The 26,354-nt window shown below is 51.1% G+C and overlaps 2 protein-coding genes across 5 annotated transcripts in view; both read right to left on the bottom strand.

Moving 5' to 3' along the window:
- Positions 1–16,618, bottom strand: part of Cul9 (cullin 9) — a 40,648-nt gene extending 24,030 nt beyond the window's left edge. Inside the window, exons 1-12 of one of the 3 annotated variants that reach the window (XM_038342470.1) lie at positions 16,487–16,618; positions 14,030–14,633; positions 13,013–13,167; positions 11,813–12,001; positions 11,501–11,608; positions 10,632–10,767; positions 10,316–10,509; positions 9,641–10,046; positions 9,070–9,262; positions 4,232–4,439; positions 790–986; positions 245–462 (exon numbers count right to left, since the gene is read on the bottom strand). In XM_038342470.1, coding sequence (XP_038198398.1) covers positions 245–462; positions 790–986; positions 4,232–4,439; positions 9,070–9,262; positions 9,641–10,046; positions 10,316–10,509; positions 10,632–10,767; positions 11,501–11,608; positions 11,813–12,001; positions 13,013–13,167; positions 14,030–14,624 — 2,599 coding nt within the window. In that variant the 5' untranslated portion in view covers positions 14,625–14,633; positions 16,487–16,618. Of the gene's footprint in view, positions 1–244; positions 463–789; positions 987–4,231; positions 4,440–9,069; positions 9,263–9,640; positions 10,047–10,315; positions 10,510–10,631; positions 10,768–11,500; positions 12,002–13,012; positions 13,168–14,029; positions 14,634–16,486 lie in introns of those variants that run through there. The other 2 variants (XM_038342469.1, XM_042055680.1) reach the window with 2 other exon arrangements.
- A 431-nt stretch (positions 16,619–17,049) lies between these two features.
- Srf (serum response factor) lies at positions 17,050–26,176 on the bottom strand. 2 transcript variants are annotated; one of them, XM_038343685.2, is made up of 7 exons: positions 25,313–26,176; positions 23,538–23,804; positions 21,598–21,859; positions 20,983–21,102; positions 19,978–20,169; positions 19,522–19,598; positions 17,050–19,345 (listed from the first exon to the last, which is right to left on the bottom strand). In XM_038343685.2, the coding sequence occupies exons 1-7, from the start codon at positions 25,829–25,831 to the stop codon at positions 19,250–19,252; spliced, it is 1,533 nt and encodes a 510-aa protein (XP_038199613.1). In that variant the 5' UTR covers positions 25,832–26,176; the 3' UTR covers positions 17,050–19,249. The 2 variants fall into 2 exon arrangements, with proteins under 2 accessions (XP_038199613.1, XP_038199614.1); XM_038343686.2 differs by lacking the exon at positions 19,978–20,169.
- Positions 26,177–26,354: the final 178 nt, after the last annotated feature.

The raw sequence follows: 26,354 nt of genomic DNA, 5'->3' as shown, positions 1-26,354 counted from the left end.
TATGGTGTTGCACACTGATACTGCTAACACTTGGGAGACCGAGGCAAGAAACCCTTGAGTTTGAGGTCAGCCTGGGCCACATAACCTCATACATATTACACTCCCCGACCCTGAAAAAAAAATGTCTAGCTTGAACATTTAAGGTTTCAGTCATTTCTGGAAGAGTCCTGTACCCTTCAGTAAAGGACTGGTCACAGGGTGGCACATGTCACCTGTCAACAGAACATTCCCTCCACAAGGGTACCTGCTTGTTCAGGACTTCCCCGAGGCTCTGAGTAGCGGTTGAGAAGCATCATGAGGATGGTGCGTGTGGTGGGCATTGGCTCTGTCCCCGGTGCTATCCCTGAGTGCCTAAACAAGGTGTCTCTTAACTCTTGGGTTATGATCTGGTCTCCCAAAGTGTGATGGTTGCACAATAGCAGGTTGAGGAGAAGCAGACCATTTCTCACTGCAGAGGAGCACCTAGGAGGAAGTCGACAGTGAATGCAAGAGGCAGGGAGACAAGTGCAGCTAGGTTGTAGGGTGCTCCAGTGGTCCCTCTGAGGAAGAACTCCTGATTATTGGACCTTGGGCCACTATTCCCAATCCCATGAATGAAAGTTAGTTTTTCTGCCTTCCCTACATCAACCACTTTGTCTCTCCTCCAGTGACATTCTGAGAAGGCCACCAGTGTTTACTCAAAGGGGACAACATAAGTACAATTTCTGCTGAGCACACGAGCCTGGGACATAGGAGAAGTGGGGCTTAGGGACACAGCAAGGATCTAGAGTCTGAAGGATAGTATCTGACCCCTCAGTGTTCAGCATCAGGACCACAGCTGCAGGGACACTAAGGAGCAAGCTCTCAGACCCTGGACGTGTAGCTGAGTCAATGCTTGCGAAGATCTCTCTGGTCATCTGGGTATCAAACAAAGGTTGGATGGAATCTCGGCTGGTCACAAAAGTGGGGCTCTCTGAAGAACTGGCAATGGCTAGCATCTTTAGTGCCTGAAAGAAGAATGCAGCAGAGTTGGGGTGAACAGAACCATCCACAAAGGATAGGCACAGTGGTAGAGTACTTGTTTAGCATGTGCATGGCCCTGGGGTCAATACCCAGACCCTCCCCAAAAGAAGCTAGGGAGCTGCCATCAGCCTAGACGTCGCGCTCTGGCACAGCTGGACTATGGCAAATGGGGGTGATGGGCCTGAGGGAAGGGGCGATGTGGGTGGAGGGGAGTGGGGAAGAGGATGGGAGAGCACAAGAGGGGCGGGGAGGGGAGGGGAGCAAAGAGGAAGTTGCAAACAGAGAAACTGAAGAGTGGGTAGTAAACCCACAGGCTGATGTTCTCTCCCATAGGCTCCCAACACCAAGGCTCCCAAGCTGCCCTTTCTGATTCTTCACCACAGGATGCTGCCCTCTGACAGCCCGCAGCTAACTTCTGAGCAAGTCCTTGAGGTCGCACCATCTCGATGACACCCACCCCTCTCTCCTGAGTGCCTCCTCTCACAGCCTCCCAGCATTTCTCTTTCTGTATTCCTCTGCCTGGTCCTCAAATACAGTCCTTTTTCTCCTTTCTCCTCTTCTTAGGCAACCTCATCTACTCCTGTAACACCAATATCCACACAAACCTATGCCCCCGGGCCTTGGCCAGCATCTGTCTGGCCCAAAGCTGTTCAGCTGTCTCACAAGCACAATAGTGGGAATTATAGGAAAAGCACTTGTGATGTGAAATCTTCTTTGCTGGTATTATAGAGGGAACTAAGTTAAAAACAAACATCATGCCTTAGAGGGAAGGCTGTCTCTCTGAAACAAATGCCCAGGGAATGAACTGATCTAGGAACAGCACTCGGGACAACTCAGGAGAGGTGCAGGCCCCCCAAACAAAGCTCTCCGCTTCTGATTGCCCCAGTGTAGCCCACACAGCTGGAGTCTACAGACTTCAAGCTACAAGCAAAATGCTGTAATTCTGTCATGGGCAAGAATATGAATTTAGGAGTAAATGCTATATTTTTGGTCATGCAATTTGAGGGGAATCAGAAAATATTTTTGCATATCGGTGGTCTAGATAATGTCTGGCTACTTTTGGAAGGAGAAGACCCAAATAACTCTGTAGCAGAACTGTGTCCTAGCCTTCCTGGGTTAGCCAGCTCTGAGAGGACCTGTGTCCTTGTCCTTGTCCTTATCCGTGTGCCCACTGTACTGTGAGAGGCCACTGTCAGAAGGGCTCTAGATGAGGCCATATGCAGCCACGATGCCCATACCACAGTAGCGGAAGCACTTCGGTAATGAGTGGTTAGGCGGCCAATCTTCTCAAGGTCTCTGGACATGGCCTTCCTTCCCTGCTGTCGGCCAGGTGGCAGAGCAATGGCAGTGTTACCTTTGTTTCACACAAATTCAGGGAGGGGTTATTTCTATACACGGGGTCCACTCAGTTTAAAAAGAAAAAACAAAAAACCACCCCCCCAAAAGAAACCCTCTGTCATCATATCTAGGATGCTAGTCTTGCAGACTACACCTACCTGAATCAAGTGTGGAGGAGTCAACACACCTAAAAGCTAAACTCTTGTATTCTCCTCAAGCCCCTGTTCCTTTAACACACCCCAGTTAGCAGCCCTCTCATGTGTGAGTCGGCTCCCTTCAGCACGGGGCTCCAGGGACTGAGCGCGGGCTGCCAGGCTTGGAAACAGGTTCCTTTACTACTGAGCCACTCACAAGGACAGTGCCGACCACATGGCGGTCACTGCTGCTTGACCAAGCTCCAGCATTTTGACTTTCAGATCACTGTTCTCCAGCATCTTTTACTTTCACTTTTAATGACCCTCGCTATGTGTTATGGGAGCTCCCTTGTGCCTTTTCTTTTGAGAAATTTTAAGGATGAAAACGCATAAAATGGCAGCCTCTTTAAACAAAAATAATCCTTTGGAAAAAATTTCTGCCACCGTGGAACCATACTGCTAGTTCCCAGCTCTGAGGCAGCAGTGGCCAGCCTGCCTCAGCGGCAAGGGAGGAGGTTATGTCATCTGACCGGGTGCCTTCCCAATGTCAGCTTTCAACCTCCTTAATAGTGCCCAACTGTCACTCTTGCTTCTCTTGCCTTTCTTGTCTCTTCCGGTCCCTCTCGTCTGCCTGCCTCTCACATCCCCACTCTTGAGGCCTTTTCTTCTTTCACCCCCCATGCCCCCACCCCGCCCAAATACCTGAACTAACTCCATGGCGCGGCATGTTTTTATTCTTTCACGTATAGCGTGATAACCCTGCCTGCTCCCACACAAGTTAACACCAAGCTGCTAGAAAATTTAGATAGTAACATATGCCTGATAAATAAGGTATACTTGATAATCACGATTTATAGATTCTAAGGTCTACTCAGGCTCACAGTAACACTTGTCTAGTTTCTAGTTTGTTCACTTTTAAGCTTTAGCTATTTGGATAAACCAAGCCATGTAAAAAACTGTAATATTCTATATTGGAGTGTCTGGTCCCCGAAAAAGTCCTTTTTCCAAGGTCAGGCATTTAGACAAAAGCCCCATTCTCTCAGAGGCTTGAAGAAAGTTCCTGCTTGTTAAAAAGGGAGTCATTCTTATCTCTGGCAAGAAGAATTTGTAGACCACCATTAATATATGACTGTGATGCCTATTAACTTGTCAATCCCTGATCATAGGCCACACCTAGATCACACGCCCCCTTTCTCCCGTCTAAGCCTCTGTGCAATTACAGACTAGGAAGATGTAGCCTGGGGCTGGAGAGAGGGCTGCTCTTCCAGAGGTCCTGAGTTCAGTTCACAACCATCTTACTGAGATCTGGTGCCCTCTTCTGGTCTGCAGGGACACATGCAGGCAGAACACTACATAATAGAGCTGGTGACTCCAGCACTACCTATTGAGTATCATTCCTTTTTGTTGTTTTGTTTCTCAAGACAGGGTTTCTCTGTGTAGCCCTGGCTGCCCTGGAACTCACTCTGTAGACCAGGCTGGCCTCCAACTCACAGAGATCCACCTGCCTCTGCCTCCCAACTGCTAGGATTAAATGTGTGCACCACCACTGGCCAGCTTGAATATTATTCTTAAAAACTCCATTGTACCTTTCTCCAGTCATGCACTCAAGCTCCAAAACCACCCAGAGCCCATTCTTAGAGCTATCTGTGTTTTCCCACGTAGTCTAAGTCAGTCCAGTAGATTTCCAAGGTCAGTGGTCATCCTCCCCACCTACCTGTCTTACTCATGGCTCTCTCCAGTTTTACCAGTGTACTCACCGCCAGTCCTGCCTGCTGTACCAAAACCGATGTCTTATATTCTTGCATGCAAACCAGCACAGCGTAGATGCCACCCTCCCTGGCAAAGAGTGGACGCCATTCGTGCTTGGTCATGAGCAGATAAAGGAGGCGTAGGGCCAGCACCACCACCATCTTCTCTCCCACCTGGTTGGTCAGCAGCTCCACCAGTGTCTTCACTAGCTTCTCTCTGGAAAGAGAGAAGGCACTGAGATCCCCCATCCCAAGCAACCTTGCCTAACTTTCCTGACAGGATGCTCTCTGACCCCCTGCCAACTGCCAGATTCAGTCTGCTCTTCTACCCCAACCTGTCTCCTGACTTGAGTCTTACTCCTGAGCCCTCCCCTCTGCAGTCTAACTGCTCCCCAGTTTCTCAATTCAAATGGCTTAAAAGTTAAAAAAAAATGGCAGGTAGATTCAGGAAGAGGGGGAACAGTACATAGGAATGGTCAAGGTTTGTTTGGAAAAAATCATAGTAGCTTTGTTCCTAGTTAATCAAATATAACCAAAAGTATCTGACTGAAACTCTGGAATGAACACGGGGGCCAAAGAGACGAGGAGACTAAAGTAATGGCAGACAGGCCTCAGCCAGTGAGCAAGAACGGACTACTGAAAAGTGGATGGTGGAGCTGAGCATGGTGGCTCATGCTGCAATCCCAGCATCTGGGAGATGGAGACAGAAGAGCTGCCAAGAATCCAAGGGCAGCCTTAAGCATGGTGTGGTAAACATACTTTATCTTCAAAAGTTAAAAGGCCAAAATGCAAAAGAATAAAATAAAAATCCTTCAAACAAACAACAAACCCACCCTGATGTTGCTAGGGTTGTAGCTCAGGGACAGAGCATGTACTTGGTGTATGCTAAGCCTGGGGTTCAGTTCCTAGCACCTAGAAAGACAGCACCCTGCTATCCACTTGAAAAGGTTAGGCTTGCTTCATGCCATTTGCAAAAATAAATTTGCAGCTGAATTTGAAATGAATACAAAAAACAAAAACAGAAATAATAGATATTAGAAAAATAAAATATTTTTCAGAGGCTGGATGACTCAGTTGGTAAAGCACTTGCTTGACAAACATCAAGACTTGAATCTAGAGCTCTGGAACCGACATTAAAAAGAGCTGGGCACTGAGGAGGCAGAGACAGGGGAACCCTGGGCTTGCCGCTGGGCAACCAGTCAAGCCAAATGAGTGAGGTCTGGCTTCAGTGAGCGACTCGTTCTCAGAAACTAAGATGAAGAGAGGTTGAGTGAGATGCCAACATTTGACCACCATGTGCCAAAAAAGTATCCTGGAATAGGATGGACCTTTCTTTTACATTTCTCTTTTCTTTTTTTTTTTTTTTCCTTTTTGGTTTTTCGAGACAGGGTTTCTCTGTGGCTTGGAGCCTGTCCTGGAACTAGCTCTTGTAGACCAGGCTGGCCTCGAACTCACAGAGATCCGCCTGCCTCTGCCTCCCAAGTGCTGGGATTAAAGGCATGCGCCACCAGCCACCACCACCCGGCATTTCTTTTACATTTTTATTTTTAATTATGTGTGTGTGCTACGTGCATGCACACGTGTGCAGAGGCCAGAAGAGGGCACTGGATCCCCAGGAGCTGGAGTTTACAGAAGGTTGTGAGACTCATGATGTGAACGCTTCGAGCTAAACTGAAGAATGGACTTTCTTTCTTTTTAATTTTTGAGACAGGGTTTCTCTGTGTAACAGTCCTAGCTGTCCTGGAATTAGTTTTGTAGACCAGGCTGGCCTCAAACTCACAGATATCCGCCTGCCTCTGCCTCCTGAGTGCTGGGATTAAAGGTGTGTGCCACCAAAGCCTGGCAAGAATGGACTCTCTTAATATGACAGAAAAATTTTGAGGCTATAAAAAGTTGAAAACTATAGCAAACTAAAAACTTTAGCACACTGAAAGACACTACAAATAAGATTAAGAGGGAACAATACGAGCTGGAGAAAATGTCCAAGAGAAACACTGATAGAGCAAGACATGGAGGTTTATGTCTGCAATCCCAGCTAGATATAATCCCAACACTGAGATGTGAAGGTAGGGGGATCACAAGTTCAAGGTCAGTCCAGGCACTGCAGTATGAGACTCTGTCTCAAAATACAACTCTCCCTTTCAAAGAAAAAACAAAAAATAAAATCAAAATGTTGGTTGTGAGCCAGAGAGCTGCGAGTCCTGAGAGTGAAGGCTAGCCCTTGTCACACTGTGGTGAAGGCTAACCCTTGTCACACAGTGGCCAACACAGGTGAGACGGCCAGAACTACTCAGAGAAACAACCCAAGCAGAGACCCTCTTGGAAGGAGCACAAGTCCTGACCTACCTCATCAGAACCTTACGGTAAGCAAACCATGAACTAGAGTGACTAAGTGCACAGCTGTTTCTGTAGTTGGACGTCACTCTATTTGATACAGGGCCAGCCTCAAACTCTCTGTCCTCCTGCCTCTGCTTCCCAGGGCGAGGATTAGAGACATGCTCACCACACCCAGCTGCAAACCAGGACTGGTTATGAATTACTTAATCTAACAAGGATGATACCTATGAACAAGGTAAAACAGAAGTTGGAATGTTCACCAAAGTGTTAGATGGATATCCCTGTAGAAAAGCCTTTTGGATAATTTTTATCTAATTCTGTCTATTCATCCTTCCCTCCTTCCTTCCTTCTTCCTCCTCCTCCTTTTTTTAGACAGTGTCTTTCCATGTAGTCTTGGCTAGCCATGAACTTGCAGGACTTGCCTGCCTCTGCCTTGAGGCTGAGACTACAAGAATCGCCACGCCTAGTTTTCACCTTCTTATACTGAGAAGTGATTTTCCTGTGGTCACAAAAATGAAGTTAACATGGTTTAAAAACAAACAAAATATTTAACACAGATAACAAATAATTTAAGAATGCCTTTAAATCTTTAAGAAAAAAAGGAAGAGCTCAATAAAAAGTGGGGGAAAGGTATGATATGCCATAAACAGGGTATTTATGGAGGCAGAAACAAATTCACACAAATATGCCTAATGTCATCAGAAGTTAACAGAGACAGCCACTGATGAGTCAAAATCTTGTTGACTTGGGCCTCCCAGAAGGCCCAGGGGGTAACCATGCCTGTTGCCAAGTCTGATGGCCTGGGTTAGAGCAGCAGCCACACGGTGGAAGGAGAGAACCAGCTTGCTCAAGTTGTCCTCTGATCTCCACATACATGCCACAGCACAGTGCACGCACACACACACGCGTACACACACACACACACACACCAGTCTGATCCATTAGAAAGCAATATTGTGCTAGCATGGTACGAGAAATGCGGACAGTACAGCAGTAGACTTGAAGCTGGCTGCAGCCACATCATAGCTCTATGCAACAGTGAAAATCATGACTGACACCAAAAAGTCCTCTAAAGACACTGGCTGGGGACACAGAAATGCCACAGCAGAGTGTGACCACAGACGCTAAAACACAAATACAAATACATTACATGCAATTTCCCAAATAATACACACAATTTTTTTCCTTTTTTCTTTCTGGTTTTTTAACAGCCCTGCCTGTCCTTGCACTCGCTCTGTAGACTGGCTGGATGAGAACTCACAGAACTCCTCCTGCCTCTGCTTCCTAAGTGTTGGGGTTAAGGGCATGTGCCACCACCGCCAGGCTAGTACACACAATTTTAATGTTTTTATGCATCATGTTTTTAAGAAATCTAATTTATACCTTTAAAATATTATAAAAATCTTTACAAACAAAAACTGCCTATGTTTTACTATTTATTTTAAATGTCTGATTGTACGTGTGTGACACTGTGGACAAGCACACTCGGGGCAGGTACTGTGGAGCCCAGAGCATCATGGCCCCTGGAGCAGCAGTCACAGACGTCTGTGAGCTGAGCAAGTGGGTGCTGGGAAGTGAACCCAGGTCCTCGGAAAAACATCCCTCTAGTCCCTACAGTGCAGTGACATAGGTGGCCTGAGGGTTACATCTGACAGCCCAGGCTGGTGTCCCTTCAGACTACAGAGCTCCTCCTTCCCCTCCTCCCCCCTCTCCTCTTACTGACCACTCTAAGTCTTTCTCTTTCTTTCCGGGCTAACTCAAATGTGTTTGACTTCTAAATTCTGTGATTATAGGTTTGGGCCACCACATCCCAGCAAGGCTTTCATTCAATATTCCTTCACAGGAACCGTTTTAAAAATGAGAGTGTACTTGTGTAATAATGAAATCAGAAGAAACTTGAAAAATAAAAAGAAAGTAAGAACAGAAGAAAAAGAGAAAAAAAATTTTAGACAAGATTTTATCATGCAACCCAGGCTGGCCTCAAGCTCATGATCCCCCTGCCTCAGCTTCCCAAGTCCTAGGATTAGGCCTGTGCCACCACACTTGGCTTGAAAAAAATTTTTAAATAGGGCCAGAGGTCCTGGGTTTGGATCCTAGCTCTGCTATCTGCAGAATTCTGAGCTTTTTTCATGTAAACTATAATAATATATAATTATGTTTAATTATATATTAAAATTTCATTATTAATGTATATTAAAATGATATATAATAATTTCATTTTCATGAGCTGAATTCTCAGTTTTTTCATGTAAACTATAATACTAATATACTAACAGCATCATTGTTTCTGTGGTGGCAGACTGATTTAATGAGAGCATGCATGTAAATTAATGGGAATACTCAAAGAGCATGCTATCACCCAGTCTTCTGCTCCACAGCTCCTCAGGCCCCACATTTCCTTCATCCCCCGCCTTTCCACCTTTTGACTTCATTACTCCTTCCTTCCCTCCTACCATCACCCTCAACAGCTACAGCTTCAATCCAACCTCTTCCCTCAGCAACATGCTAACCTCAATGTTCTGTCAGGACGGACCAGCGGGTGGTCCCGCTCAGTGACCTCCTCCACAGCCTGGGAGAGGGCACAGAGCCCCGAGAGCTGCAGGTCTATGTCCAGGCTGGAGATCTGCACAGTGGCCAGGACCGCTGCCACATGCTGATCCAGGGCGCTGCGTGGACCAGGACCCCGCAAGGCTCTGGCCATTTCTGTAATTAGTGAGGGAAAGGCAGTAGCTAAAACAACGGTGACTCCTCCAAGCTGGACGTTTTTAAAGTCAAGCCCGGTTCTGTTAGCAGCAGTGTTTACCATGGCAGCTCAGCACTCCTGGCTGAGCAAGAGCACATAAAGATCACACTCAAGGTGGAGATGCCTGTGAAACCAACTCTTCTCTTCCAAAGATACTGAAGAAAGGGGGGCCATCAGTTATAATCACATTCATGTGGAGACACGTGTGTGCTCTCAAGGCTTTTCTGCCAAGAAAGGGCCCTTCCTCCATGGCCCTCCCTCCACTCTACCCATGTCATCAGGGCCAGTGCATGTCTTGTTCTAGTGCCCTTGCCTTCCCCTCCCAGAACTCAGCTCACCAGCAGCTGCCTCTTGTGTTCCAGGGGACAGGGCCATCCCCTCTGTCACCAGCAGCTGACTGAATAGCTGCGAGTCACTCTGGGCTCTGGAGGACTCAGTCTTTGCACCGGCAGGCTCTGCCTCTGCCTTTGAGGGCTCAGTGTTGGCCTTGCAGGACTCAGCTTCTTCCTCTGAGAAGCTGGCTGCCGACTTTGACTCCTCCTCTGGCTCTGGGGTACAGGAGTGACTCCATGAAGAAGACAGGCTGCTCAGTTCCTCGGGCATTAGTCCATACTTGGTGTAGATTTGGGAGTTGAGCAGGTCACAGAGGTTGCTGCCCTCAAAGCGCTTACTGAGAACCTGCAGCACCCCCTCAGCCACCTCTATGGGTACAGAGATCTCACCTAGGGCTTTTTCACCCAGGGCCTGTCAATCCAAAGGGTATTCGTTTCAGGGATGACACAAAGTTCCTAGGAACATCATGGGAAGTGTCTCCCTGTCATTCACCCCTATCTCCTACATGCTAGACCCTCAAAGTATGCCTCCTCCATTAGTAGAACCTCCATAGGCTTCAACCATTAGCTCTCCGCCCACACCCCTCCACCCAGGTGACACTCCATGGTTAGAATTTCCTCCGGAGTGCCCAGCTCTAACCCACAACATCCCTCAATCCAGATACCTCAGGCTTCTGGTACCTTATCCAGTTTCTCACGCAAATTCTGGAAAATCGGCTGCTGCTCACACAAGTCTAACTTCTTGATGAAGAAAAGCAGTTCCCACCACTCTGCCTGGGTCAGGCATCCTGACTCCTCACTCTTCCGGGGCTCCGGCTGGAGATATGGCAGTGAGTACAGGCCATATGGAGGTTTCCGGTCCCAGGAGGGAAATGCTAAGGATGTAGGAAGAGTCAGTTTCTGAACCTCTGGGGCAGGCCCCACTGAGAAATGGCTTAGTGCTAGCCAGCGCCCCTTGGTTCTGAAACACACTACCCACGACCTCTCCAAGGCTCACCTGTGCCTGATACAGTGGCCCCTTCTCTCTTCTCCACAACTGCTGCAGCGGAATCCCCAGTAGCCTCCTTAGGCCCCAGGATCTCCAGCATGTGCCAGTGTACCCAGTAGGTGCGGCCAGTTGACTGCCAGAAGACCTGGTAGAAGGGAAGAATTGAGAGGACTCAGCCCTCTGACCAGACAACTGGCTAAGCTTACAGGAATCACATGACTAACGGCTTCCTGACAACATGGGGGGCGAGTGGGCCCTGTCTTTTCTCCTTCATGGCCTCTACTCCCACACTCCTTGGCATCCTCCCTGCTGACAACAATGGGGGCATCTCAGCATATTATATTCTGCTTCCTGAGTCCCTGTGACCTCACAGCCCACCTATGCCACCAAACCTCCTCTGCCCTCGTGTACAGATTTTTTGTTTTAATAACCACTCGACATCTGGGGGATTTCTCTTTATCATCATCATCACCACCATCATCATCATTATTTACGGGTCTCTCTATATATCCTGGCTGTCCTGGAACTTGCCATGTTGAACAGGCTGGCCTCAAAACTAGAGATCTACCTGCCTCTGCCTCTTGAGTGCTGAGCTTAAAGTCATTCCACCACGCCTGGCCCTCTTTTATGTCTTTTTGTTGTTGAAACAGGGTCTCATGTGGCCAAGGCTAGCCCTCCAACTTGCTATGTAGCCAAGGATGACTTTAAACTTCCAATCCCCCTGCCTCCACCTCTCCAGTGCTGAGACTACAAACATGGACCCATTCCCAGCTTTATATGGTGCTGGGGATTAAACCCAGGGCCTCAGCTATGCTAGGCAAGCACTCTATCTACTGAGCTGTATTTTCAGGCTATGCCCACCACTGTTTGACCCCCACCTGCACAGGGGGCACACCATTGTTGCTCTGCTGGAACTCGCCCTCATCACCAGCACTGATTTCCTCGTAGTCATCGAGGATCCGAACTCGCATGCCAGGCTGCACTGTCTGCTGAACATATTCACCATAACCACTACGGCTAGAAAATTCAGAGCGATGGCGGAAGGCCCGCCCTTGCTTCCTGGGAGTAGTGACAATGTTGGGCAGTAACAGTGGAAGGCCTGAAATGCAGGGCTGAAAGATGGACCGGGATGGCCGGGGTGGCAAAGTGCCCTGCTCACTAAGGTTCCGGGCCCAGCCCATGCTCCGCACCAGCTCTGAAATGAGGTTGCCCACTGCCATACTGAACTCCAGCTCCCGCTGGCCCCGGTTCTTTTCCTTTGTGAGACATGGAGAGCTTTGGTCTCCAGCTCCTGCCTCTGGACTATTATTCAGCTGATCCAGCAGGGAAGTGACACACAGGTAGCGCTTCACCAGGGAGAAGAGCAGCTTCCCAGGGATCTGCAAGACACAAGCCTTGGTTTAAGTCCTCTCCTGCTCTGTCATCTCCTTGCCCCTCAGTATCTTCCTCTACAGACAAATGAGGAAGCCTCACTCCTCAGCCTGCACTTCTCAGGTTGATTGGTCTAAGAAACACAAAAGAATTACCTTTTTTTTTTTTTTTGGTTTTTCGAGACAGGGTTTCCCTGTAGTTTCTAGAGCCTGTCCTGGAACTAGCTCTTGTAGACCAGGCTGGCCTCGAACTCAGAGATCCGCCTGCCTCTGCCTCCCGAGTGCTGGGATTAAAGGCGTGTGCCACCACCGCCCAGCTAAGAATTACCTTTTTAAAACATTATTTATGTGCATGGGTATTTTGCCTGTATGTATGCCTGTGTAGGATGTTTGTATCTAGTGCCTGTGGAAGCAAGAAGAGGGTAATCTGATCTCTTGGAACTAGAGTTACAGATGATTGTTAGCTAATACATGAGTGCTGGGAATCGAACCTGGGTCCTCTGGAAGAGCAGTCAGTGCTCTTAACCACAGAACCATCTCTCTAGCTGACAAAGTAATTATCTTAAAACACAGATTCTTGTATTTGCTTTTGTGTATATTTGTGTGTGTTGTTTGCACTGTGACACTCGTGTGTGGGGTACATGTGCACACAAGTGAAGTAGCCCAAGATAGACATCAGGTATCTTTCCTAATCACGGTTCACCTTACATGCAAAACCTCTCCCTGAACCTAGAGCTCCCCATTTTAGCTGATCTGGCTAGCTCTTTCACTTGCTGGCTGGACTGGAGGCAGGCTGCCATAAACCACCCCGCTTTACGTGGGTTCTAAAGATTCTAACTCTGGTTGGTATGCTTCCCCAGATTCTAGCCTTAGCTTCTGGTATCAGAAATCCTCAATGGGGGAGGCTGGCCCTTTACTCTGACTAGCCCTGCAGGGTGCTCAGGTGCTAGCCCACAGTCCTTGATACAGCTTGAGAAATAGCGCGATGTACCCAGCATTCCTGCACAACTGGCAGAGTACCTGAGGAAGGTGGATGCCCTCAAAGGCCATGCAGCGCTCTTCAGTGGAGGTGCTCTCTGCAAACAACGCTAGTAAGGTGTAGCGGCTGTCAAAATCCATGTGCTGCTCAATGCCATCTTGCTGGCTCAGTGACAGAAGGACGTGAGCCCGACTCCCTGCAAGCCACACACAGTCCAGATCTTCTCAATCCCCACTGCTTTTCCCTGCCTAGCCTAAGCTTCTCCTTCCCCAGAGGCTTTTAAACTTCTCTGTGACTGAGACCCAAGGCAAGAAATACACTTTATATGTAACCTAGCACAAACATATACACATACAGAACTGAAACATAACACCACATTATTAAACTTAAAATTACTAAATTCAGGGCTGGAGAGATGGCTCAGAGGTTAAGAGCACTGGCTGCTCTTCCAGATGTCCTGAGTTCAATTCCCAGTACCCACATGGTGGCTCACAACTATCTGTAATGAGATCTGGTGTCCTCTTCTAGCCTGTAGGCATACATGCAGTCAGAATACTATATATACAATAAATAAGTATTTTTTAAAAATTACTAAATTCTGTTTACTGATACACACACACACACACACACACACACACACTTTTTTCTCTGTTTTCTCTGGCTGTCCTGGATCTCTAACCAGACTAGACTGGTCTTGAACTCACAGAGACCCAACTGCCTCTTCCAAAAGCTAAGATTAAAGACATGTGCCCCATACCAAACTGTGTACAGATATTTTAATTTTTTAAGTTGGCTGTAACCCCTCCCCATACTAATTTTATAACCAAAGAATACATCTCAAATATTCAACAAATGCCAGTCTGCCCACTTTACTCTCTACCACACAGAGAGTGACAGATAAACCCCAGGTCTTTTTGTCCTGTGTGTACCATTCATTATGTTTCCTTTACCTTGAGCTGCTACTTATTAGCAATGGCTGGGAACTGTCTGCCAGCTTTTCCTTACTCTTAGTGCCCCCTTCCCTCCCCACTACCCCCGCCCCCCGCACTTTCCCTCACCAGCATCATGGGCTGCCAGAGCCTGCAGCATCTTGCCCGCACTCCGACGGATCTGCGGCTCAGGATTGCACAGCATGCGCATAAGCAGATCGAGGGCTCCGGTCTCCCTGAAGACTCCAGCAAGGGGCCCAATGCTGGCATAGGCACTCAGCACGTGGACAGTGTGGAGCACAGCAGCCACCAGGCTTGAGCTCCCACCTTCTGCCAGCTGCCGGGTGGCCCTGCGTACCAGTGCCCGCACATCAGCCTCCATCTCTGCCACTGCCAACTCATCCAGGTCTCCTGGATCTTGTGGGAAGCTTCCCAACTCTCCGGCAGGATCATCCTGAGGTCCTTTAGATAGTGTTCGCTCTCGCAAGAGCATGGGGCAGTTGGCACAGACCTCTGGGGCTGACAGCCACATGAGAAGGTGCTCCAGCTTGTCTTCCTCCCCCTTTACTTTGCCCTCTTCTCCACATTTGAGGACACGCCATCGGATCAGGTATTCGGGATGTCCATCATGTCCAGGCCTCTGTCGAATGAGTTCTTCAGGGTATGCCTGCAGCTGGGGCCCCAGGGGTACCATAAGGTTCCCTGTTCGTTGTTCCCCTACCATCCTGACCTCCTGGAATACACAGGGAGAAAGATAGGCAGGATGTGACAGAGGAAACCACCACATAGAACATGATGGGGTCGTGCAGCAGAATGGGGTAGCTGGTGACTGGTGGACTGCGTGCTGAAATTTAGAACATGGGCAGAAAAGACAAAGTATAGGACAGGATAAAACAAGCAGCTATATCTATATAAGATATATATTCCATGAGAGGAGACTGCAATGAAAAGAGCAAGGAGATGAAGCATTTCAGGAATGGAAGAGGGTGGGGCTAGAGCTCAAAAGTAGTGGCCCTGCCTAGCGTGTGAGAGGTCAAGCACTGGGGGAGGGGGCTATGGGTACTGAAGAAACGGCACAGGGGTTAAGAGCACTTGCCGCTGGGTCGGAGAGATGGTTCAGTGGTTAAGAACACTGGCTGCTCTTCCAGAGATCCTGAGTTCAATTCCCAGCAACCACATGGTGGCTCACAACCATCTATAATGAGATCTGATGTCCTCTTCTGACCTGCAGGCATACATGCAGGCAGAATATTGTATACATAATAAATAAATAAAATCTTTTTTTTAAAAAAAGCACTTGCTACCATATGAGATGACCCAGGGTCAGCACCCAGCACCCGCGTGGCAGCTCAAGACCATCTGTAACTCCAGTTCCAGAGGTCTGACACCCTCTTCTGACTTCCAAGGCACTGCATACACATGGTACACATACATACATACGACAGACAGACAGACAAAACATTCATTCACATATTTATTATTTATTTTTAAAAAAATATTTATTATATATTATGTATGGGGTGTGTGTGTGTGTTTTGCCTTATGTTTGTATACCCTGTGCTTGCCTGGTGCCCTTGGAGGCCAGAAGAGGGACTTAGATCCCCTGGAACTATAGTTATAGATGTTGTCAGGTTGTCAGAACTATATGGGTGCTGGGGACTGAATCCAGAGCTTCATAGATGCCAGGAAAGCACTCTACCAACTGAACTACACCTCTAGTCCCATAAATCTCTTATTTAAAGGCTATGAATTTAAGCATGGTGTGCTGGCACATGCCTATATAGGCTGAGGCAAGAAAATCACCACTTTGAAGCTAGGCTGGGCTACACAGAAAGGTCCAGGCCAACCCCAACTACATAGTAAGACCATCTTTTAAAAAAACAAAAACAAAACTGCACATAGTCAAGCCTGTAAGTGCTCAGTAAAAGTGTATTACTACATAATCTAATACTATTCTTTGATGGAGACAGTAGGCAGCAGGCAGCAGATGGGAATGGGTATTGAGGCAGACTATTATTGGGAATAAAATGATGAGAAAAAAGGTTTGTGTGATTTGAAGCAGTGTAGGTGCAATGGGGAGAGTAGAATGGAAGGCAATCACGATGAAGAAATGGTGAACAGAGCAGGCCGGCATGTCAGGATACACAGAGAAGGAGTCAATCAAGTAAGACGTGAGCCTCAATGGGGATGGATCCACTTAGCATGGCAGGAAGGCTAGGAGCTAACCATCGATGCCACAGCGGCTGTTCATTAGCACAGGACCAAGTCAGTTACCCGCTTGGCCTGGGGGGCGGGAACGGCATAGGGAGGACCTAGACCAGGCGTGAAGGTGACGCCTGGCCGCGGGGACTCAACAGAAAGCAGCGTGACCGCGTCCGCCCGTGCTAGACTCCAGAGACTGAGGAGCCGGCCCAGCACCGAGCTGGGAATGGTCTAGGGAGTGGGGGTGGGGGCGAGGATGGCGGGCGCGGTCGCGCGAGCTGACAGGACCAGCGAGACCCTACTTCCCTCTCCAGTCCCAGGGAGAGGGGGTGAGGGATTTGAGGCTGGGGAAGGGGAAGGGACCAGTCGGCGCAGAGCTCCTACCTCTCACCGCCCGGCTCGACCCTCACTGGCATCCAGCAGCGGGTCCCACAGCTCGGCCCGCCTCCTCCACAACTCCTTTCCGGGTCACACGCCGGGTACACGCACAGGCCCGGCGGCTACGGGTCCCACCGTGGCCCACTACGAGCGTGGCAAAACGGCGCGTGAATGGAGCATGCGTACTAGCCGGAGGAGTCCGCAACCAGCGTCCGTTCCAGCTAGTCAGGTGTGAAGCAACCTCTCTCCACCGGGGGTCCATTTTCCTCATCCACCTATGATTAGCACCCACTCCTGGATTGTTAGCCCGTATTCCCACCACCCTCTGACCACCTTTGTGTTCTTAAGTTTCCCAGTACTACCCAAACCCTGCGTTAGGTATTGTTAGTTCTTCCACTTTGACTTTTAGGTAAAACCACTGAACTGCCCTGAGCTGCTAACAAAACCATGCATAGCAAGAAAGTCCCTAGCCCAGATTTCTTCAATCGGGAGCAGAATTTAGGCGAGTTTGCATTCCCTCCTCCCTCCTTATGCTGCAAAGATCCCAAAGACACAGTCAAAGACCCCAGTCTGTGCACAAAAATGATACATTTATTGAAAGAGTATTTTTTTTAATACAAAAGAAAGCTCTGTACATAGGATGTGACCATGTCCACTATTCCTGGGTCAACATCCCAGGGAAGTAGAAACCACTGATATACCCACATACACCCCACATTCACACAGACATTCACTCAAACATAAGCACACACACCCCAGAGCCACTTAGGAAGGGAAACACCAAGGGTTGCTGCACATATAAATGCCACCTCAATCCCGACAAGCAGGTTCTCCCAAGGCCACAGTCACACAGTACGCGTTCTAGCACTTTGCCTGATTCACTCACTGGATCTACCTTTTGTGAGGAGGAACTCACATCTCCTCCTATGTGTTGGGGAAGTGGTGAGTGAGAGGTGGTGGTGGAGTGGACAAGAGCAGAGAAAGGGGCTGGGCAGTTACAGACCTGAGTCCCAAGCTCCCCCACTCTGACCCCTGATTTACCATGCCCCAGTCTTGAAAGCCACCCAAGGCCCCAGCTATTTCCAGGAGAAAGCCCAGAATGGTGGCATCCCCAGCTGGGGAAGACAGCAATGGGAATTAGAGGTTGGGAGGTTCTCCAACATGTCAGCAGATCATCCCCGGGATACCTCGGCTGTGCACAACCCCTCCCCACCCCTCACTTAACCTCAGAAGCAGGCAAGTGCCTACTGAGGGCAGTAGCAAGGGTTAACACTCCACCCCAAGTACCATCCTGAAAAAGCTCCCTCACTGGAAACAGGTGGTTTAGGCTGGCTGACACAGGGTAAAATACCCTCCCCCTATGCTAGCCCACCCTCAAGGTCCCCAAGCAGGTTCTAGGGGGGTGGGGCATGGCCCTGTACAAATTACATAAATACTGAGGTTACACTTAGAAAAATAAAGTCATTTTCTTCAAGGCTTTTTGTCTTAATTTAAAAAAGTTACAGTAGCTGCTCACTCCCTGGGAGAGCTGCCCATTTCTGGCTCTCCATTGCTGCGCTCAGCACAAGAGCTGCTCCTATATGACCCCCATTCCTGTGTCTCCCCACCTCCCAGACCCCATCCTGCTCACTGCAACTTGGGCCCCAGGTAGCTGCAAGTCTGGGGTAACGCAAGACTGCAATGACCATGCTGTGGCACAAATGAAATCTCCTCTGTCTCCCCCCCACCCCACTTTTGGTCTCCCTCTTCCTAGTCACAACCCTACAGGACAAAAGAGGCCTACAGTTGTGGGTCACCCTCCCCCCACTTTTGGGGCATGGCCCGAGGGCCCCTCCCCCAGCTTTCTCCTGGAAAGAACCCAGGACGTGGGGCAAACCCAGAATCTCCCCCCATACACACTGGTGGACCCCAGCTCATGGGGTGGCTGTCCCCAGGGGCCCAACCAGTTTTAGAGAGCCTAAGGGCTCCCCAGGAAAGGGGAGTTTGGGCAGGGAAGGGGATGAGAAAAACGCCATTAAAAAAAAGTTAAATATTTTAAAAATATATATTTATAGATTTGTTTTCACTTCATCTCCTCAAATAAAAAGTTCAAAATCAACTTTTAAGTAAAGCAGCTGGGAGAAGGGGGAAGACAAATGGGAAGAGAGAACGCGGGAGGTTCCCTCCAACCCAAGAGCGGCAAGGCAGGGCAGGTGGCCCCAGTAACCTGTCCAGTGCACAGGCCCAGTCATTCAGGAGCTGAAGGGGGCAGAGGGTGGCAGCACGAGGGAAGAAACCCCCATCTCTCCCACTTGGCTCCCTGAGGGGCAGGGGCAGGGCTCTTTTGACCCAGACTGTGGCAAACACAGAACTAACCAGAGGTCACCAAAGAGGCTGGAGAGAGGGCCCCAAATGCTTCCTCAGAGGGGGACATTGCGCCCAGTCCCACAGAAGGCCTGTGAGTGGGAAGGTGGGCACAGTCCCACTGGGTAAGCGAATACTCATAGCAAACATTGAGCCAAGCTGGCAAGGGGTCTGAGGAGGGAGGACGGCTCTACCATCAACAGCATGACTGGTGGAGCAGGAAAGAGGGGAGGGTGAGGGAGGGCAGGTGGAGGGCAGGCAGGCCCATTTCTTTGGCTGGAGTGAGAGGGCATAGTCCTGTGGCTGCCCACTCCTTCTCCCCGCCTCCCTCCTTCGGCCAGTCAATGTGTGTAAAGAAAACGTGAAAAGGCAACAATAAATAAGTGGTGCCGTCCCTTGGGCCGTCTGTCCAGGGTGGCGGGCGGATCATTCACTCTTGGTGCTGTGGGTGGCGTCCAAGTTCACCACCTGTAGCTCGGTGAGGTTGCTGCTGCTCCCAGCTTGCTGCCCTATCACAGCCATCTGCAGGGAAGGAGGAGTATGAGGAAGGAGTAGGGAAGACAAGCAGGTTCATGCGCCCCCTACTGGCCTGCCGTCCAACACAGGTCTGAGCAGAAACAGATGGGCCCCTTGGCTAGGGAAGACTGGCTGAGTGGGATGGGGTGAGAGGGGGTGGGCGGTCCACCTTGCCCACTTACCTGGTGAAGCTGAACTGCAGAAACAGGGATCTGCACGGTCCCAGAGGGTGCTGTCAGGAACACCTGAGGGACACCACCTGCATTGGAAAGCACGGGGAATACTCATTTTCGTGCTCAGGAGGACCTCTAGATAGCGGAGGTGTGATATACATAAGTGACTGGGGAGCTTCAGACATGTGCCAAAGGATGTGTGCCCCAAAGTGTCTCATGCAATGCATGAGGGTGCCTGTAGTGCAAGGGTTTAAGTGTGCGTGGGTGTCCACATGAACAAGTACAATTGTCCAGTGAATGTGAGAATATCCAAGTCTGTGTATTTGTGCAGGGATATAAGTGGGCGTTGGGGAGAGACATAAATAGGAGGGGAGAATGCATCTCGGTGTTGGAGCTAGGGCACATCTGAGTGCCTGTAGAAGGGAGAAATGGCCCTACTGTCTTCAGCCCTGGCCCTTCCCTCACCTTGCTCCTGGACCTGGCTGTGGGACACCTGCATGGTGGATGGTGCCTGGGAGAAGGCATTGAGCACGGTGAGGCTGCCATCAGCCAGGCCCGAGGTGGGGGCATACATCACTGCATGGGGACTAGGGTACATCATGTGGCCACCCACAGTTGTGGGTATAGACGACGTCATGATGGTGGCGGGCAACGTCACTGGAAAACACAGACACACGTCAGGGAGCTGATCCCACTGCTCTCTCATCCTGCCCCAGGAGTCCAGCCTCTAGGGTCTGGGGACCACGCTCTGCGTCACAACTGACAAAAGACTGCTTCTTTGTTCCTTGCCATCCACTGAAAAAGAGCCTGACGTTTTCTTCTGAGCGGGATGCTAGGACCCGACTCTCTGCTCCCAGACCCTTCATCACAGCGATGGCCCTCTCCCGGGACTGCACTACTCACTACATTTCCACCTGCTCCTTCCTCTCCCCTTCCTGAACTTACACCTAACCAGTCCATCCTTGAGACAATCACTTCTCCAAAGCCAACGCAGGAACCTTGTTAAAGTGCAAATCCTGACTCACTGGGTTTGAGGTAACACTGGAGCTTCTGAAAACCCCAAGTTCTTAGGTACTTGGGTCCCTAGACCACACTGTAGTAAGGTTGGAACGACAGTAACTTACATGTGAGAGTTCGCTCTAATTCCTGAAATGACCAGAGATAGCTGAGAGGAATCACAGCCACTCCCATCTGGTGACGAATACACCAACTGCCTCTTCCATGGCAGTGACCAAATAATTTCCCAGCACTTCCTTAGTTCTTCCTTGACTCCACATCCCCACTGCAGAGCAGGGTTCAAACCCCAGCCCCGCTCACTTGGCTTTCCTATAAACTTGAGACCAAAACCCCAGTTCCTACTTTAGTAAATTCCCTTGGGGTCCTCAGTACAGGAGCCAGACTGCTAAGCACCTTCTGCTAGACTTCTTGTAGGAAGGCAGGGCATGGGGGGGGGGTGACAAGGAGTTATACCTGTCCCGCTGGAGGAGGTCTGCGTGAGGTCTGTGCTGCTGTCACGAGAGGGAGACGCTTGCTGTGGGGCCTGGTGCACCTGAATGGCCTGCACAGGGACCTGCTGGGCCACTGCCCCACCTACAAGACACAGTGTTTTACTTGGGCTCCATCCCATGCAGTTTGTTGCTTTCACCAAACATGCTGGAGTACTATAGTCCCAGGGACCCGCACACTGGTTCCCAATTCTATCACTTTCCCCTGGGACCTGAAAAGGTCCTTCACATCCAGAATGAAGTGACTTCCATCTTCCTCAGCTGACCCAGAGCTATCCTTAACCCATCAAGGACATAAGCTGCCCTCTAGTCACATCAGAAAAGTGGCAGAACAACTATCTCCCCACAGTGACAGAGGACTAAGGGTGAGCTAGCCAGACCAGACCAGACTGAAGAGCTGAAACTGCCTACCCCACCAGCAGGGATCTCACTGGACATAAGAGGATTCTCTTTGACTCTAACCCATGTCCACCTTCTCTGAGCAAAGAAAGAGGTCCTCCTGGAGCTAGCCCTAAAGTCACTCTTATAGTCTCAATCTGTCCCAGGGAGAACCAACCTCTCCTTGCCCCTTGTAACTCACCAGGCATGAGGGTGAAGCTGGTAGGCAGCTGCATCAGGCCCCCAGAGGAGACAGGACCACTGCCTGTACTCTTGAGCACAGTCCCGTTGGCACTGCTGACAGCACTGGGGCTGACGCTAGCAGACACTGGTGCCAGGTAGTTGGTGATGGGGAAGGAGGGGCCGCTGCTGACTTGCATGGTGGTTGAGGTGCTGGGTGCTGTTTGGATGGTGGAGGTGGTACCCGGCAGGTTGGTGACTGTGAATGCTGGCTTCAGTGTGTCCTATACCCAGAGTAAAGATGGAGCAGTGAGCTTCATCCCTGCAGCAGCTTTGTGTGAATTGAGAATTCAAGCAGAAACTGGGCTTCAGTCATAAAACCCCAGTTATACCATTTACTTGCACCACACAAGTCATAACACTGTTGGGTACGATGGCGTGGCCTCACGTCCTAACGGTTGTCTAGTCTCATCTACGCAGTGCAACCTTGCCTCAAAGCTTAAAAATAACACCAGGTTTGGTGGCGCTTGCCTTTGATCCCAGCACTTGTGAGGCAGAGGAGGCAGATCTGTGAGTTCAAGGCCAGTCTGGGCTACATAATGTGTTCCAGGACAATCAGGACCACACAGAGATCTTGTCTCAAAATATAAATATTACAAACAAACAATGAAAAACTACAATTACTTAACTCGGAGGCTGTTAAGATTAAACGGGGCGACATTCCTGAAATCACTCAGAGAGAAGCATCTAGGCTTACGTCAAGCTCAAAACAAACAGTGAGAGCTCGTGCGCGTTCTCCACTCCAGGGACCCGCACGGACCTCGGTCATGGTCTGTTTTCAGCTCTGGCACTGACTGTCTGGGTGACCCTGAGATGATAACTTCCCTTTTATGAGCTTTATTTCCTCTTCAAAACGTGAGAGGGTAGGGCTTAAATTCTCTTCAAAAGGGTTCTTACGGTTCTGAACTGATGCTCTATGGCAGGGTTCGGGATTTTCAAAGAAAAGAAAGCTCATGAAGGTTTGACAGTGAAGCACTTTAGCCAAAGACCAACTACCAGGGGACTTACCCACAGGCACAGAAATGAGGCCTACACACACCAGAAAATGATTGCAGATAACAGGTAAGTAAAACAAGGGGAAACCTGGAGTATTGACTCTCTCCTCTAAGGGCCTCTGTTCTTCGAGTAAGGAAGAAGAAGCCAGGAGTTGAGAAACAAGCCGCCAGGCCCAGATCCGACTTGATTCAAAAACCCGGGGTGGGTCAGCCCGGGATGTTTGCTAAGCGACCGGCCCCAAGGCCTTTGGTTGGTAGAGGCGTTGCTAAGGCAAACAGTGCCGCTTCCTTCCATTGGTCAATTAGCTAAGCACCCGGAAGGTGGAGCTCCACAGACAGCAAGCAGGAAGACCCGCCCCTCTCTCCTTACCAGGAGTAAGGGGGAGGCGGCGTAACTAGAGCCGGCATCCTTAGTAGCAGGCCAGAGCTTTCCCTAACAGCCCAGGCCTGGGTATCCCGAACACCTGGGATGAGGCTCGCTATTATGGTAGTTCCTTGCCCAATCTGACAGCCTCTTGGCAACAGCAGTGGGTTCCCAGGACCCTGGATTCGGGGGCTCCCTTCCTATTCCCAGCCTTCCAGGAGGGCAGGGCTAAGCTACACCCCCGCCCCCAGCGGGGAGACAGCTGGCGGGAGGAATGCAAAGGCCTTGCCAGGCAGGCGGGCTGCGGGCGGGAGGCCGGCGTGGAGCCCGAGCCGGCCTTATATGGGCACGGAGGCCGCCCGCTTATCTTGGGGGACGGCCTCCTGTCAGGAATGGAGGATGGACACCTGTCTCCTAGGATAAGGACCCTTAACTGGTCCCACTCCACATCCCTAAGAGTATCTGTTTACCTGTACTAGGCCAAGAAAGGAAAGGGACCTTCTTTACTTCCCTCCCTTTACACAGGTGACCCCAACAACACACCTTGGTTTCCCCACTGCTGTCGGATTCCGACACCTGGTAGGTGAGATCCGGCTCTTCAAAGCCAGTGGCACTCATTCTCTGGTCTGTGGTGGGGTCTGAGCGGGGTGGAGAGTCTGGCGAGTTGAGGCAGGTCTGAATCAGTGCCTTGCCGGTCTCACTGGTGATCATGGGCTGCAGTTTGCGGGTGGCAAAGGTATACACATGGCCTGTCTCACTGGCCACCAGCAACAGCACCTGTGTCCCTGTCAGCGTGGACAGCTCATAGGCCTGGGGAGTTGGGAGGGAGAGGGGCAGGTCAGAATCGCCTCTCTACTTCCCTGGGGAAATTATGTGGTGATCTCCAGCGATGACCTTCGTCTCCAGTGACTGGAGCAGGGTCCTATCTAGATATCTGAAAGTGAGCTGCCAGCGGAAAAGCTACCTATGTCCTTGAAGACGCTGTCCCATGGACTGCAGACACTCGAAGCAAACAGAAATAGCTTCCAGGGATTGAGCATATAACCTCGAGGGGACACAGAAAGACCCAGTTAGCTATCCCCTAACACTACCTGGCATGCGCTTCCTCCTCACTGTCAGTGAAATCCTACCACGCTGAATTCACACATCACATTAGTAACAACAGCCATCTAAGTGTGCAACTGTCCATGCTTCCTGCCAGGACACTGCACAGGCTCTAACCTGTTGCCACAGCCAAACTCCTTTTGCTCTGTAATGCTATACTGCCCTTTTCCTTTGCCTTGGGATAGAAGGACAAGGGAGGACCCAAGGTACTTACTACCTTCTCCCAAAACCTGATCCAGGGTCACTGATAAGATAGTGCCCAAAACGATGAGACCATGTTTGCAACAGATACTCTGCCATGAGCCCAGGGATGGGATCACCTGCTAAATTGCACAACCCACTTTGGAAGGTGTTTCAGCTTCTACAAGGAACAGATAACACTGGTTCCCAGGTTGCAGGTTGTCTTCCAGTTCCTCTGCTTTCATCCCTTCCTGTATCTCCTAGACTCCAGGACGACCCCTATCCTCACCACTTTTCATAGGCTATCGACTGGCAAAAGATACCTCTACAAATCTTTCTGTCTCCAACACTGCATTCACTGATTTGCCCTAGAGCTGGAAACCCTACTTGTCCCAAAGACCGGTGATTCTGTAGCCAGTCCTGCGGGCAGCATGAGATTTCCAGAGAAAGCGACGGAAGACACATGGCCAGGGCGGGACTTGGTCCCTGCTTGCCGGTCCTCAAGGCAGTAGCAGTTCTCCCGCCCAGCTTTCTTACCTGGTCCCTAACCCTGCCTGTCCTTCAAGCCCGCACAACTCAGCGATGCCCACCTTTCCTCCCACTCACGCTCGCTCCCTGCTGTCATCTAACTCCAGCCTGCTCACCTCAAAACCTTCTGCTCCCCTTCCCACCACCCTTCCCGCACACCAGGACACAGTGGATCGGCTGACCCCCGCGTCTGGTTATCCACCTTCCTGCCGGCCCCTCTTCACTCCTGCACTCCTCCAGGTCCCTCTTTCTCCCGCGCGCTGGTCACTCCCACCTCGGCGCCTTAGCCCTGGATTCCGGACGTTCGCAGCATCTCCCCTCTCCCCACTTTTCCCCGGCGGCCCCTCCCCTTTCGCTCGGCCCGTGTACAACCATTCCCTCCTACACACCTTCTGCGGACTCGCCGCCTCTCACCTCCGCCTCGGCTCTATCTCGCTCCCGGGCTACCCTAGCGCGCACCCACCCTCCGGGTCCCCCCGGGGCGCGCCAACCTCCGGCTCCGGTACCTTCTTCATGATGCCTGTCTTCCTCTTGCTGAAGGTCGTATAGCGCCGCAGCTTGTTGTCGATGAACTCCATCTTGATCTTCACGCGGCCCCGGGTCTTCTTCCCCGGCTTGGCCCCGCTCACCGCACCGCTCACCGGCCCGTAGCCCCCAGCGGCTGCCGCCGCCGCCTCGGGCCCACCGACCACCACGCCGAGCTCCATCTCGCTCAGGCTCCGCTTGAGGCCGCGCCGCTCGGCGCCCAGCTCCTCCTCCTCGCCGGACTCAGAGTCGCCCTCGCTGCCGCTGTAGAGGGCCCCGGCGGTGGGCGCCGGGGTGGGCGCCGCTGCCGCTGCAGCCTCCCGCTCCAGACGGCCCGGGCCGAGCCCCGCGCCGTTCCCGGGAACCCGGCCCCCGTTCGCCCCACGAGTCCCACTGCCGCCTCCGCCGCCCGGCCGCCCCGTCGGGGTCCGGTTCAGGCTGCCCCCCAGGGCCGAGCCCCGGCCCAGAGCCGCCGCGGCCCCAGCTTGGCTCGGTAACATGGCGCTCAATGCAGGAGGGCGGACAGGCAAGTCAGCGAGGAATCGGGGCCGCCGCCGCCATCGGCTCCCCGGCTCCACCGGGCACTCACTCCCGTCGCTGCTGGAGCCGCTCTCGCTGCCGCGGCCGCCGCTGCGAACCCACGGCCCCTGCACGCCCGGGCCGACCTGGGCCCTACTTTCCTGCCCCTATGGCCGGGGTTGCCCCAGGCCGCGCGCAGCGCCCCCTGTCCGTGTGCTGGGGAGGCGCGCCCTGCGGCCGTCAGCGTCCCCCGGGGGGCAGGGGCTGCTGGCCGCGGCCGAGACCGCGGGTGGAGGGGGCCGGGACCACGCGCTGGCGGCGGAGGTATCCCCCAACCCTTCCCCCCCCCATATAAAGAGATACAATGTTTCCTTTTATGGCGAGGCCGCTCCTTATATGGTGAGCCCCAGCGCCCCCGCCCTATTGGTCCGCGCTTCCGGCACCTCCGCTCCCCATTGGCCCGAAGGGGACACTTATTTGCATAGACATACCGAACTCGCTGCT

Source organism: Arvicola amphibius, chromosome 9 (genome assembly GCF_903992535.2).
Source record: "Arvicola amphibius chromosome 9, mArvAmp1.2, whole genome shotgun sequence".
NCBI lineage: Eukaryota > Metazoa > Chordata > Mammalia > Rodentia > Cricetidae > Arvicola > Arvicola amphibius.
The sequence above is the reverse complement of the archived record's forward strand: the minus strand, read 5'-3'. Positions and strand labels throughout refer to the sequence as shown.

What these genes read in the sequence shown, in the direction of transcription:
- Srf (XM_038343685.2), bottom strand. Translation starts at nt 25,831, where the DNA reads ATGTTACCGAGCCAAGCTGGGGCCGCGGCGGCTCTGGGCCGGGGCTCG. An exon ending in GACCTCCTCCAGCGGGACAG is followed by an intron (nt 20,170 to 20,982) that starts GTATAACTCCTT and finishes TGTGTTTTCCAG; the next exon opens with TGACGTTGCCCGCCACCATC. An exon ending in CTGCAGTTCAGCTTCACCAG is followed by an intron (nt 19,346 to 19,521) that starts GTAAGTGGGCAA and finishes CCTTCCCTGCAG; the next exon opens with ATGGCTGTGATAGGGCAGCA.